The sequence below is a fragment of the Tupaia chinensis genome, unplaced genomic scaffold (genome assembly GCF_000334495.1).
Source record: "Tupaia chinensis unplaced genomic scaffold, TupChi_1.0 Scaffold143599_1, whole genome shotgun sequence".
Classification (NCBI taxonomy): domain Eukaryota; kingdom Metazoa; phylum Chordata; class Mammalia; order Scandentia; family Tupaiidae; genus Tupaia; species Tupaia belangeri.
The window spans coordinates 422,476-436,305 of NW_006203445.1; the positions used below are offsets into that span (position 1 = coordinate 422,476).

The window sequence follows — 13,830 nt, forward strand, 5'->3', positions numbered from 1 at the left end:
TTCCCTAAAACCTGGACCCCTGTTCCCCACTCAGTTCTTCTTCATCCTCCTCCTCATCTTCATTGCTGAGGTTGCAGCTGCCGTGGTGGCCCTGGTATATACCTCAATGGTGAGGCTCTGGGATGGGGCAGGGGAGGAAGACTGGGCAAAGCCTTGGAAATGGGCTGTGGCCTGTGCACGGCCACCTTCCCTACCAGCCCCCAGACACTGGCCTGTCCCACCTAGGCTGAGAACTTCCTGACGGTGGTGGTGGTTCCTGCCATCAAGAAAGACTATGGTTCCCAGAAGGATTTCACCCAAGTGTGGGACGTCACCATGGATGGGGTAAGGTGGGCTGGGGGAGGTCTGGGGATGGAGAGAAAGATACAAGGTCTCACTGACACCTCCCCCACCTTGTTTCCAGCTCAAGTGCTGTGGCTTCAACAACTACACAGATTTCGAGGGCTCACCCTACTTCACAAAGATGCAAGGCTTTCCTCCATATTGTTGCAATAACAGAGCCAATGGCACAGCTGGGGAACCCTGCACCAGGGAGGAGGCCGAGAGCAAGGATGTCCAGGTGTGGGTCGGCATGAACAGATGGGGACTGCTTTAATGGCCTCGGAGTGGCAAATGGGGATGAGAGGTAGGGCAGCTGCTTGACCATAAATGCACTCTTCCCTCCCCCAAGGGTTGCTTCAAACAGCTTCTGTATGACATCCAAACCAATGCAGCCACCGTGGGTGGTGTGGCAGCCGGGATCGGGGGCCTGGAGGTAAGCAGAGGTGGCGGCTGGGCTGGGCTGTTGCCACCGGACCAGGGCTGCTGGATCCCTCTCTGAGGCCTCGCATGGAGCTTCCTTAGGGCATCTGGGAGGCAGGGGACCAACGCATGTCCCCTCATTTTCCTGTTCCTCCCCGCCAGCTGGCTGCCATGATCGTGTCTATGTATCTGTACTGCAATCAGAAATAAGTCTGCTCTGCCCCGACCGCTGCTGCTGCTACACGGACTGGGAAGACATCCTGGCCTTCTCACGTGGCCATCATCAGGGTGGGGGTAGGATTCAACAGTTGTCACTTGGGCTGGAGAGTGCCTTCCCTTACTGCTCTGGACTAGGGGATAACTAGGCAGCACCCCTCTTAGGCTGTGGCTGACTTTCCCGTCCATTGGTGGAGTTGGGGCCTACCTGTTCTAGAGCCCCAAGGGTAGCCAGTTCTCTTGCCCATTCCCCCAGCCTGTTCACTAAATCCATGATCCCTGTACCCCACTGGGGGTTGAGAAAGGCTCCTTACGGCCTGGACCTATCAGCAGAGCTGGAGTGGATGTACAGAAGGCCTTCGGATCTCATAAACCAATGAAATGTTTCTATTTGCACTCTGTGTATCCTTGGGGAAGGGGCTGTCTTGCCTAAACTGGCCTCAGGTTCCTATGGGGTTGGTGACTTAGAAGTCCCCTGGAAAGATAGCAAAAGGGTAGTATGGTAGGTGTGGATGGCTATTTTCCCCCTTAATTTGGATTCCAGGCCAGGGATGGAGCCTAAGAGGGATGGGCAACAGGGCCTTGAGGAAGTTCTCATAACATGGGAGGACTTTGGCCTGAACTGCCCCCTCCTGGTGGAGGCACTGGACTGGAAAGCTATGAAAATAACAAGCTTGTGCCCAAGTCCGGAGAGAAGATCAGAATTATTACCTAGGCTCACTCCCATAGGCTCTGGGAAGCCCTCCCAGAGTCCCTAGCAAAGGGTCCAGACTACCTACCCTTCTCACTGAGGCAAAGCCACAGATCCATCCCTGTTTTGGAGATTTCAGAAAGAAATTCATTTATTCTCCAGTTTTGGTCTACCTGGTACTCTTCAGGTATTTTATTTAACTTTATTTATTTTAATTTGACCAGAGAGGGAACAGAGAGAGAGAGAGAGAAAGTAAGCACACAAGCTGCCAGGTCCGGGACTCAAAACTGTGGTTGGCCATGTGGAAGTCCAGTGCCCATAACCACCATGCCACCTGCTGGCCCTTATTTAGTCTTAACTCCAGGAGGGCTTACAAAAGCCAAGCCACTTGCCCAGACCCACAGGCTTCCATGAAGAGCTGAGCCTACATTTGAGCCCAGACTATCTGACTGCAGAGCCTGGTACAGTCCTGGATGACATGGTGCAAGTTCTACTTGAAGAGGCACCTGCCAGAATGTCCCAGACAGACCCAATCGCCATTGGGCCTGGGATGACAGCATTGTGGAGGGAGGCTAAGGCCAGAGGATTCTGTCACCAAGCAAAGCCCAGTCCTCCTCCTCACTTCCCTTTGGCTCCTGGGCCCTTCTTCCTGGGCTTTTCAAGTTGGGCCCAGAACTAACACCCCTTTGCTAATCCCCGAAGGGAGCAGTAACCTGGCCAGAGCCACAGAGCACCTGAGAGTCAGTCTGTGAGGCCCAGACCAGGAGCCTGCTAGGTGCCCGCCTTGCCCCTTTGCCAGTATGCGGTGTCTCTCACCATCTGCCCCCAGGTGCCTGTGTCAGGCATTTGTTTGCCCAGGGCGGGCCTCCATGTCACGAGCTAACTGCTGCTCGGTCTGGCTGCTACGCCACCTCAGGCACTATCTCGAGCTCCAGCAAACACTGAAGGCGTCGGGGTGGCGAGAACATCCAAGCCATAACCACTCATGTATCGCTGATCTGGGTTCCAGGTACCGGTGGCAGAGGCAGGGGCGAACGGGACCAGAGAGGGAACAGAGAGAGAGAGAGAGAAAGTAAGCACACAAGCTGCCAGGTCCGGGACTCAAAACTGTGGTTGGCCATGTGGAAGTCCAGTGCCCATAACCACCATGCCACCTGCTGGCCCTTATTTAGTCTTAACTCCAGGAGGGCTTACAAAAGCCAAGCCACTTGCCCAGACCCACAGGCTTCCATGAAGAGCTGAGCCTACATTTGAGCCCAGACTATCTGACTGCAGAGCCTGGTACAGTCCTGGATGACATGGTGCAAGTTCTACTTGAAGAGGCACCTGCCAGAATGTCCCAGACAGACCCAATCGCCATTGGGCCTGGGATGACAGCATTGTGGAGGGAGGCTAAGGCCAGAGGATTCTGTCACCAAGCAAAGCCCAGTCCTCCTCCTCACTTCCCTTTGGCTCCTGGGCCCTTCTTCCTGGGCTTTTCAAGTTGGGCCCAGAACTAACACCCCTTTGCTAATCCCCGAAGGGAGCAGTAACCTGGCCAGAGCCACAGAGCACCTGAGAGTCAGTCTGTGAGGCCCAGACCAGGAGCCTGCTAGGTGCCCGCCTTGCCCCTTTGCCAGTATGCGGTGTCTCTCACCATCTGCCCCCAGGTGCCTGTGTCAGGCATTTGTTTGCCCAGGGCGGGCCTCCATGTCACGAGCTAACTGCTGCTCGGTCTGGCTGCTACGCCACCTCAGGCACTATCTCGAGCTCCAGCAAACACTGAAGGCGTCGGGGTGGCGAGAACATCCAAGCCATAACCACTCATGTATCGCTGATCTGGGTTCCAGGTACCGGTGGCAGAGGCAGGGGCGAACGGCAGAGGGAAGGGCGGGAGTTGCAGTCAGTTTCTGCCTCCCTGGCCAAGGCTCTACGCATACACAGAGGCTGGCAGACCCGTTCTCAAGAGGTGCACTCGGTGTCCTGATCCTACTGCCTTCACAGATCCCATCCCACATGCCCTGTCTTTGGGGCTGTCTTGGTCACATCCTCGCAACAATCCCACCCATTTGCCTGTGCTTCTATGACACCCTGACTCTGGTCGTCCTAATCTCTTTGGGTCAGTGGTTGTGTGAGAATCTGATGAACACCATGGCCCCTTTCTCCAGCAAAATGTCCAGATACGGTATGGGTATGGTGTGTGTTGAGGGCCACAGACATCCCTACTCCACCGGCAGCCCAGTCCTGCTCATCCACGTCCTTCTCGCCCCACTAGGCTTACCTGCTCTCCCATTCCCTCTCCAAACCCAACTATCCCTTTCTGTTCTCTCCTGCTCTATCTCTAGGAACAGGTGCCTGGTCCAACAAGCTGGGCAGGAAGCAGCTAAACAATGGGAAAGGGGCGTGGAGAGGCTCAAGCTCAACCCGGAGAAAGGCAGGGCTACGCTAACGTCAGACCGGCCAAGGGTGGAGCCTGGGGAAAAACGCTGGAGTCTGAGGCTTGGGCATCCCCTGGTGGCCAAATGGTCCCAAATGGAAGACAGATCCTATGGAAGATAGTAAGGAATGCCCCCCACCCCCACCCCCCCATACACGCACACACACTCACACTCACAAAGTACATCCCAGAGGGTTTCTCTGTTTTTAATCAATGACCACCTTATCCAGCTTTGGAAATCTGGACAAAGAGGCGACTGAGAAGAGGCCTGGTCCAGTGTCTATGGGTCTCTGAGTGAGTCTGTGTCAGCGTGTCGGCCCCAGCTGGGCCTGTCACGGCCGTGAGCACAGCAGGTTCCTGAGTAAGAGCCAGCCCCACCCTCAGGGCAGCACCCCAGCCCAGAAAGGAATCCAGGCACTCAGGACAGTCAATAAATAGGTTAGATCCTGAGCCAGGCCTGGGAGGAGGGGGTGGACACGGGGCAGGATCAGCCCAGGACTCCCAGTGATTCCCGGGTACTTCTGCCCTTCTCTAATAAGGAAGGAAATAAATAGACCTCCAATTCAGGAACGGGAGTGTTGGAGCAGGGGAACCCTCCCTGTGGAGTTAGTAATTAAGTTCCATGTTAAAAACAAACCAGCCCCAGCCCCTACCAGCATCTACAAAATCCTACAGGATGGGGTGAAGGGCTAGCCTGCCCGGGGGTACACAGTACCCAGCCCTGCAGGGTCCTGGAGGAGGTCTCATGTCTGTTCTGCAGCTCCTGGGGCTCCTTCCTCCTTTGGAGGTGGCTCCAGGAAAATAGGGGTGACTGAGGGTGGCTTCTTCACTCTGTGGAGAGATACGAGAATGTACAGAGAAGAGGACTTTCACAACATCCCCCAATCCCAGTAGGCTCCTATTTCCCAGGGTATAAAAGGGCTACTTACGAGTAGGGGGAGGCTGGGACCCCCACCACCAGGAAGTGGTTCTTTTTCCGAAACAACCTCCAAAGACCCCGGTGGTTGCCACGCACATCCAGGTCCCAGATATGGAGGCACTGGTTGGGGAGGAGGTGGGGGGCAGACACAGGGCAAGTGAGCTGTAGGGAGGGGCCACTGAGGACCTCTGGCCCAGCCCTTATCTTCCCTGAGCAGTCACGTCCATTTGCTAGATGGATTTGGACAGAGGGGTCGGAAGAGGGTTCTGACGGATGAAGAGAAGCTTCTGGGGTTGACCATTCCAGAATAAAGGCTCTCGGTGTCTCAGAGCAGTGTACGTGGGGACAGTACCTTGGCAAGCTGGGTCCAGGTGGTGAAGTCATCATCTCTCTCCATCCGGATGAAGGCCACGTAGGTGTGGCCCTCCGTGTCTGGCAGGAAAGAGTCTTCACAAGGGTTCTTGCTGTGGTCCAGAACCTCCGCCTCACTGCAGTGGGGAGGGGGACAAGACCAAGACAAAGCAGGCTTCGGGGGCTGTCACGTAGGGCCCTGTGCTTGGCTGATGCTCTGCTGTCGCCATCTTGAAACTCTTACTAATTTTTAAGTGACTTTTCATTTTGCTTGGGGCCCTACAAATTAAGTGGTAATTACGGGGCCACCACCCCCATGAGCCACCTTACTTCCTGCCACACGCCCCATGGCCCAAGACCATACCTCAGCAGCCTGTGAATTTCCACTTCATAAGCTTCTTTCTTCAGACTGAAGGGGAAGGAGAAACAAGTCAGGAGGGGGTTAGCCTTCACGTTCCAAGGGTAGACTAGATAGGAAAGGGGTCGTATGGGAACTGGGGGCAGCAGGCCTGGGGTAAACACATAGGACCCAGGATTGGTTGGGACTGTCAGAGACTGGTCTCATAGATAAGTCTCCCCTTCCCCTGTGTCAGCCCCTACCTGTCCACATTCCTGAGCTGGACACCTGGAACTGTGTTGAACTTGTGCTTCTTAAAGTAGGCCTCCTGCAGTGGGGAGGGGGGAAAATCAGGGCCTTGCATTGTCCAGCCCCCACCTGCTCACTGACTCACCACATAGGGACAAGACCCACGAAGGAAGTCCTCGACCTGTAAAGGGCCCTCAGATTTCCTCCTGTCTTTCCCTCGACTTCTCAGCATGCTTGGCGAGCTCTCACTAGCTTGTCTGGGAACATGAGCTCATCGCTAGAGAACATGTGCCCACACGAGCAGCTCATGCTCCTGACCCGTGAGCTAGTCCCAGTCCTCAGTTGTGCTCCCGGGGCCTGTTCTTCTAGAGCCTGGGAAAGCAGGAATAGGCCCAGGAGCCGGGGATGGCGGGCAAAGGGACAGGCTGAGCCAGGAGAAAGGACACTGCTATGACTCAGGTACTGAGAGTGACCTTTGGGAGGTACCTGCCCCCTCTGGGAGATCCATGGGGTTCTTAGATTAGCTGGCTCTGAGGGCCCTTCTGGTTTCTAGGAGGTTCTAAGCTGGATGCTATCCACTCTTTTGAGCTGAGCTGCCTCAAGGCTTCCCTTGCTGTAACTATGGAATGGCCCTCTCGACACAGGCAGATGGGGTGTGGGGCTTGGAGACCTCCCCGTTCATCTTAGGCTGAGGCGTGGGTCCCAGCACTTGCAAGGTCAGGAGAAGGCAGAGCTCACAGGGCTGGACAGTACGTAGAGGGAGAAACACCTCCCACACTCACAGTCCAGTGCTAGGAATAGTAATAATAAAAATAAGCCCAGCTGAAGCTAGCCGGTGGAGTGGTAGTTAAGGCACTGGATCCCACATGGCTGACTCCATGGTTTGAGGTCCTGGACCTGGTGGCCTGTAAAATATGCCAGGCATGTGTGTGCGTGTGTGCCCCAAATCCTGAGAGAATGGAGGAGAAGGGATTACAGCATGAACATCCCCCTTGGGGGGTAATTTCTCACTTTTCACTTCCCCTCTGCCTCTCTCTAGCAAGCGGACACACTCTAAGGCAAAAATCTGAAAATAAAATAGCCCATCTAACCCCTATATACAGCCCAAAGTTTCAAGTATTTTACATATATAAATTCACTGAAACTTCATAACCTCATAACCCTATAAAATGGGTAGTTTTTTTGGTTTCTTTTAGAGAAAAAGATTTTTGCTATAGGGCACATGTGCTCACTGGAGACACAGAGAGAGACAGAGAGACAGAAATCACCCCCCCCCCTTCTCTCCGTTCTCCTTTCAGGATTTTGGGCATGCACACACACGTGCCCAGCATGAGTTTTAACCTGCTGGGTCTGGGACTCAAACTGCAGTCAACTACATGGGAATCCAGCGATGTAACCATTTATGCCATCTGCTGGCCCCAAGGTGGGTAATATTTTTACCCTCATTTTACAGAGCAAGAATCTGAGGCAAAAGCAGAGTAGTCATTTCCTCCAGGTGTCATGGCTAGTACACAGCAGAGCCAGGGCTGTTCTGGGGTCCACATTCTCCACCACTCTGCCATACTGCAACCCACTCCCCTGCCTCCCACTCACATGGAAGTAGCCATTCATGTTGAGTCCAACGATGCCGAAGTGGTAGGACCGAGACACGTCGGGGATGATGCACTCACGGCCCCGGCGTTGTTCAGGCATCCGCATCCACATGTCCCAGTCCCAGAGCTGGGGGGATGGGGGGCGTGGGGGATTCTGACACTTAAGACATTTCAAGCTGGTAGGGGACTCCAGCCCACTCCCCCTACCCTGACAGGTACCTTTTCTGGTGTGGGCCACTTGGGCTCGAGCTCCTCTTTGTACAAGGATCTCCTGAGCACCCAGCCCAGCCCAGGCATGGTTTCTACACGGTACAGCAGTGCTGGGTCCTCGGCTGTGTGTTCATACCCCTGGGGACAGGGTCACGGTGGAAGCAATCAGCTCAGGACCTCTAAAGGCTCCCCTGCTGGCCCCTGGTAGCCCAGCCCACCTGGTCGTTCCAGGCGGAGATGCAGTATAGGCTGTCATCCTCCTCCAGCAGGTGGATGGACTGGCTTAGGAAACTGAGAGAGGCCAGGTTGAGAGTTCAGAGAGGGACAAGGACATGCCCAGTCACACAGTCATGCTGGGGGAGCTGGAGCTGGGGCTCGAAGGCCGTGCCTCCTTCTACCAAATCCCCACTGTCCCCATTACCCTATCTCCAGCCCCAATACCTGCCTTGCCACTTCTGCTCAGGATCCCAGAACTCTCCAGGATACCTCACTGCATTCCTCCCAGGAGGCCCGGTCAAGCCAGGGCTCTGTGCAGCTCACAGGAGCCAAGGTGGAGCACCACCCCCCTCACCTGAAAAAATCCACAGCGATGTCCAGGTCCTCTTCCAGAACCACAGCGAACTTGGCCTCCTACAGGAGTGGAATATTATGACCCCAAAGGGACCCTCCTGTCTGTGGGCTCCTCCGCTCCACTTCAGAGGCACCACCACTCCCATTTTCCAGAGCAGGAGAATGAGGCCCAGGACGGGGAAGAGCTTGCTGTTCAACAGGACCAGACCTGGTGCCTACATTTCTCCTCCGCAGGGCCACGAGTTATATCCTTAGTACTCACCGGAAAGAGGTTGAAAGTGGCAGTGAGGCTGGCCTTGTAGTGCTGGGTGGAGTGGGAACAGGGCACATGAGCTTTGGGGAGGAGGGCAGGGCCGGTGTCTGCCCTCCATCCTTGCCTAGGCAGTACCTGAGACACGCGGGCATTCTTGATGCTGATGGGGGTGTGCTGGATGCCCCTCAGACCAAACAGCGCCACCACGTCCATGGGCTCCTGGAGGCATGGCCACTAGTCACCATGTGGGGCTGCTCTGCCCTGCTCACCTCTGCAGGCCCCAACATGCCAAGTCCTTCACATTTCATGGCCCTTGGGGGGTGGTATCCCTTGCCAGTCCCCGGAAATCTCACCGCTCAGCACCTGCAGCTGGAGCTCTGCTCCGACCGACGCCCCCAGGCCCACTCACCTCATAGTAGCCATCAATGAAAACTGTTATCATCTGGGGAGACACCCCCTGGGCAGAGAGCAGAGAGCGAAGCATCCTGGGGAGCCCAAGGATGGGTTAGAGCCTCTTTGTCCCCTTAGCTCGGGGCCCCCCAAGTTTATATATAGGCCTAGATTCCCCATGCTCACACACAGGAAAAAGGGCCTACAATCTGCCGCCTTTCTGCCCACCTCAGGAATTGCTCCTGCAGGTAGGTGAGCTAAGCTCCTCCCACTTGCTAAGCATCCACTCTCGGCCTCACCTGTACAGGTAATTGGGTCGGTTCCCTGCAATGACAGCCACAGGTACATTGAGGACCTTATTGTCTGGAAGCTGAGAAAGAAACAGCTTTTAGCTCCTGGCTTAATCCCTTTGACTGGAATCCCCACCTAGGTTAGAGTTCTCCAGCAGGGGACAAGGTGGGAGTTCCAGAGTAGACAGGGACAGGGAAGACGGTCTTCCCTGTTCTAGCTTCTCCACACACCTGGCCCAAGTCCAGACCTGGGCCTTGCTCACCCAGCCCGTCCCTTCTCCCTGACGCTGTTGGTCAGAGCTCGGTATAAATCCTCAGCTCCTGCTTGCCTCCCAGGCTGGGGAAGGGACAGCCCAAATCAGATCTTTCTAGGGCCCCCTGCTAAGCAGGGACGGAATCCAAGCCTCATTGCCCACTCACCGGGTCAGGACTGAACTCGATGGGCGTGGGGTCCTTGCAGCTGCACACGCTCCCGTAGCCCTCGACTTTGCTGCAGAAGCGCCGGCGGCGACGATTCAGCTCCGTATCCGCCCAATGGCACTCTGCCTCTGAGGGAGGGACGGGTTGACAGGACAGGGGGCATGAAGTCAATGTGATTTAGAGCCCCAGGTACAAAATCGGGGTAAAGCCCCACAAGGAGGCTTCTACTGCCCACAGATCAGCCCCCCTGACCCCACCTTCAGCTGAGCTCAGCGGCACATCTGTCTTCAGTAGGACTGGGTCCCCCCAAGAGGACAGGGCAGGTGACTTAGAATGTTTCTCCCCAAGGACAGGACCTAGGAGGGCATAGGAACAAGAGTAATGGGGGCCCAGATTCCAGCCTGGGGGCTTCGTCCATCCCCCGACCCCCTTTCATCCAGCCCACTGTCACTGATGCCTACTTGTGCCCTATCCCACCCATCTCCAGGTTCTGCCCCTCCCAAGCCCTTGATCCTACAAGGCAGATGGCCTCTGCTGCCAGCACCTCCTTTTCGTCCCACGAAGGCCCAGGTGTCCCTCCAGCCCAGGGCAGGGCCGGCCTGGCTGCCCAGGCTCCTCAGTAGAGCCTTGGCCGTGTCCTTGAGGTGGAAGGAGCCCTCATCCTAGGGGACCAGAGAAGGTGGTCAGACTGACTGGGAAAGTTCCAGAAGACCAACAGGCCACCACGCACCAGGAAACACCTTTTGCTGGGGTTATCACAACAATCCTCTGCGGATGCAATTTTCACAGATGAGGAAACAGAATAACCCAAGGCCGCCCGTGAATAAATCACTTACCATGAAGCCACACGATCTGTACCTCTGTCCCCGGACCCCTGCTCTCGTCCCGCCACCTTCCTCCTGTCCTGCCTTCTCGGGCTCCAGCCACACTGGCATCCTTGCTGTCCCTCAAGCACGCCGAGCTTGCTCTCGCTACGGGGCCTTCGCACTTGCGTCCTTTCTATCTAGAATGCTCTCCATGTAGATGCTCGCCTGGCTTGTTCCTCACCTCCTCCAGCTTTCTGCTCACACATCATCTCCTTAGAGACGCCTTCCCGTTCTAAAACGTATCCCATCGCTTTGTCTCCTGCGCTTTCTTTTCTTCGTCATCTAAGTTACCGTATTCTGGCATCACGCACTTACTCATCTGGGGGTATCTCCTCGCTCTTACCTGGCTGGAATGTAAGCTTGTGTCCTACTGTGTCTCCAGCATGGGGAGTAGGGTCTGGCACATAGTAGGTGCTCAGTCACTACTTGCTGAACTAATACAAATGACAACAACAGGATTGGAGCCTTCCCCCAGAGGCTCTTCCCTCTGTGCCATATCAGGGACAGAGAACCAAGGGCCATGAGCAGGGTTGGTGCTAGGTGCTTAGGGGACAGGGCCAGGGCACAGACACTGACCTTGACAGTGCAGATAAGTACTCGGCCAGGAGCCACCATGTTGAGGAACAGCACCATGGCCTCATCCTCATGAGGTGAGTATGTATCAAACACACGCTTTGCCATCACATGGCCCTGGCAAGGGACACAGCTCTCATGAGTTAGTCATCTGCAAGGAGAGCCCAGCTGTAGCCCCCTAGGTCCCCATCCCTAGAACCTCACCGTGGCCTGGTTGAGGACGATGACATGGATGCCTCGGCCCTGCTCCCGGGCCTCATCTTCTAGCACCTACATGGTGACAGAGAAAAAGGCTGAGTCTTCACTATGGCATTCAAGGCTTCTCTTTTTTTTGAGGGGGGGGGTTTGTTATAGGGCGTGTGGGCTCGCCAGAACGACAGAGAGAGACCAAGAGACAGAAAGTGAGAAATTACCCCCCCAAGGGGGATGGCCATGCCTCAATCCCTTCTCCTCCATTCTCCTCTTGGGATCTTGGGCACACACGCACACGCGCCCGGCATGAGTTTAGGCCACCAGGTCTGGGACTCGAACCATGGTCGACTACACGGGAGTCCAGTGACACAGCCATTATGCCAACTGGTGGTCCCAAGGCTTCTGTCTTCTGGACACTTAAAACACCAGCTTTGTGAAACCTCCTTTCCTGCCTGTGCCTCTGTTCACAGTCCTCTTCCAACTCAGCTCGAAGGCTACCTCTTCTAGGCAGCCTCCATGATAGCCCCAGCAAAACAGATGACATATTTGTACAACTCTTCCCTCAATGACGTTTGTGGCTCTTAGAGCCCTTGATCATCTCTGCCTCATCCCAGAGATACCACAATCCTCCACTAGACTGAGCCCCTCGAAGTAGGGCCAGGTCTGAGTACCTCCAGGTCCCCAATGCCCAGCACAAGGCTGACACCAAAGGGATGAAAGAGTGATTACAAAACAAATAAATTAATGAATTAACTGCATAGTAAGTATCATTCTTGAGATCCCACTACATACAGACATTTCACATACTCTTCCTTTCATCTTGCCAAGTGGAAATCGCTAGTCCTAGTCTGCAGATGCAGAACTTAGGGCTCCCACGTCACATAGCTAGAAACGGCCAAGGCTGTAGTTCCCAGGCAGGCAGAGGACCCTGCAGCCAGGGGACCACATCGAGTGGAGAGGAGCGACTGTACAGCAGACCCTGGCCCACTTACCGTCGTGCCATCCACTGCCACGTACACTTTGCTGCGGCTCGGGTCCACCTCCACATCCAGAACCCGCCGGGGACCACTGCCTCTGCGCCGTGGAGGCTCCAGACGGCCCAAGACCTCATCTGTGAGGTGCAACAAGAGATGGAGACAGCATCCCAGCACAGCCACCCCTGGGGATCTGCTGGCCATTCCCGCTGTTCGATCCCAGGGCCTCCCCACCCCATCCTCAGCCTGGCCCCACCATAGTCTTGCTCTGGCTCCGGGTCTTCATTGGCTTCACTGATTGCTCGCCGGGTGTCCAGGATCAACTTGATGTTGACAATGACAGTCACCAACAAGAAAAGCACGGCCCCTGTCTGAGGGGAGGGACGAGGATAGCTAAGAGATCTCCAGATCATAGAGGGTCTTCTGCAAAGCAGGGCCCTGGCTGCGGTGAGGATGGGAACCAGGGACCAGTCTCTTCCTCTGCTCAGTTCTACTCCCTTGACGAGGGACTAGGTTTGCGACTACCCCCTCCAGGCAGCCTCCCCCAACCCTTCCTCCTCCGTAGCCCTTCTACCCCGAGCTCCGGTGCTTTTCCATTTACTGCCTTGAACTCCGTGGTCCCCTCCACAGTTAATTCGTAAAGACGGAGCCAGGTCCAGAGGCCCAAACTAGGGGTCAGAAGCCCTGGATCCTCGCCCCAACTGCCTGACAGGTGTGTGCGCTGGGCAGCACCTTCCTGATCGGATTTCTTTTTTTGTCAGAAACCTAGGAGGTTGTATTGGGTTCCGATTCTAGAACTCTGGATCCAAACCATCACCTGCAAGGGACATGCCACCCACAGGTTCCCCATCTAGGAACCTGCTGCCCTTGTCCCACTTGAGGCAGGGCCAATGTGGGTCCCAGTGCCCATCATTCAGGCTGGGGTAAAGTTGTGAGAGAGACCCTGGGAGGCCTGGGACATCTCTATACCTGACAGAATCTCCGCAGGGCCCGCTGATTGGTCAGTTTATACTTCCAGGTAAGATACCAGCTCCGCTTCTTCCGAGCCCCAAAGGGCTTGATGAGAGGGCTGGGCTTCCAGTCCTCCATGCCGGGTTAGGGGATCACCTCTGTTCTGGCCAGCCCATGACTTCAGGAATCTGAGGGGACTGGAGGGTCACATGGGGTAAGGTGCTCCTCTCAAAGTCTGATGCCTTCTGGGAAGATGAGGGAGGCCGTCCCAGCAACTTCTTCCTTTAAGCATCTATGCTGTGTGACCTGGGGAAAGTGTCTCAACTTCTCTGAGTCTGGCAGGAAATGCTTCACAGGGGTCGGATCACCTGGAAATTCCCTGGGGTTGGGTGAACTACCTGAATTAGGGCTACCCAGGGCCCCAGGGGCAGAGACTGAAAAATGGACCCTCAAGCCTCAATAGCCCTGAAGGCACCAAGCACCATGCCATCCTAGTACCGGGTTGGGCAAAGAACGGCGACCTCCCTCGCCCCAATCCTCCACCCTCGCCCTCTCCTCTCTGGCCCGTTTCTTCTCCTCCCAGGGCTCGAGAGACCTGCCCCGGCTGCGTCTTCCCTCCCAGACCCCGG

General features: G+C 55.6%; 3 protein-coding genes across 5 annotated transcripts in view; 2 read left to right on the forward strand and 1 right to left on the reverse strand.

The window, feature by feature from the left end:
• Positions 1-1,343, forward strand: part of TSPAN1 (tetraspanin 1) — a 6,899-nt gene extending 5,556 nt beyond the window's left edge. The window contains exons 4-8 of the mRNA XM_006164226.3: positions 35-109; positions 226-324; positions 404-559; positions 671-754; positions 904-1,343. Of these exons, the coding sequence (XP_006164288.1) occupies positions 35-109; positions 226-324; positions 404-559; positions 671-754; positions 904-951 (462 nt within the window). The 3' untranslated portion in view covers positions 952-1,343. The remainder of the gene's footprint in view (positions 1-34; positions 110-225; positions 325-403; positions 560-670; positions 755-903) is intronic.
• Positions 1,344-4,449: 3,106 nt separating this feature from the next.
• POMGNT1 (protein O-linked mannose N-acetylglucosaminyltransferase 1 (beta 1,2-)) overlaps positions 4,450-13,830 on the reverse strand; it is a 29,998-nt gene continuing 20,617 nt past the window's right edge. The window contains exons 1-21 of one of the 3 annotated variants that reach the window (XM_027766592.1): positions 13,220-13,339; positions 12,507-12,621; positions 12,269-12,387; positions 11,289-11,354; positions 11,088-11,201; positions 10,190-10,307; positions 9,903-10,001; positions 9,646-9,773; positions 9,235-9,305; positions 8,955-9,030; positions 8,681-8,764; positions 8,555-8,596; positions 8,294-8,352; positions 7,941-8,013; positions 7,732-7,860; positions 7,514-7,639; positions 5,935-5,999; positions 5,699-5,743; positions 5,336-5,471; positions 4,994-5,103; positions 4,450-4,895 (exon numbers count right to left, since the gene is read on the reverse strand). In XM_027766592.1, coding sequence (XP_027622393.1) covers positions 4,808-4,895; positions 4,994-5,103; positions 5,336-5,471; positions 5,699-5,743; positions 5,935-5,999; positions 7,514-7,639; positions 7,732-7,860; positions 7,941-8,013; positions 8,294-8,352; positions 8,555-8,596; positions 8,681-8,764; positions 8,955-9,030; positions 9,235-9,305; positions 9,646-9,773; positions 9,903-10,001; positions 10,190-10,307; positions 11,088-11,201; positions 11,289-11,354; positions 12,269-12,387; positions 12,507-12,621; positions 13,220-13,339 — 1,983 coding nt within the window. In that variant the 3' untranslated portion in view covers positions 4,450-4,807. Of the gene's footprint in view, positions 4,896-4,993; positions 5,104-5,335; positions 5,472-5,698; positions 5,744-5,934; positions 6,000-7,513; positions 7,640-7,731; positions 7,861-7,940; positions 8,014-8,293; positions 8,353-8,554; positions 8,597-8,680; positions 8,765-8,954; positions 9,031-9,234; positions 9,306-9,645; positions 9,774-9,902; positions 10,002-10,189; positions 10,308-11,087; positions 11,202-11,288; positions 11,355-12,268; positions 12,388-12,506; positions 12,622-12,824; positions 12,966-13,219; positions 13,399-13,830 lie in introns of those variants that run through there. The other 2 variants (XM_006164229.3, XM_014582435.2) reach the window with 2 other exon arrangements.
• Positions 13,195-13,830, forward strand: part of LURAP1 (leucine rich adaptor protein 1) — a 24,679-nt gene continuing 24,043 nt past the window's right edge. The window contains exon 1 of the transcript XR_003547135.1: positions 13,195-13,268. The gene's annotated coding sequence lies outside the window, so the exon portion shown is untranslated. The remainder of the gene's footprint in view (positions 13,269-13,830) is intronic.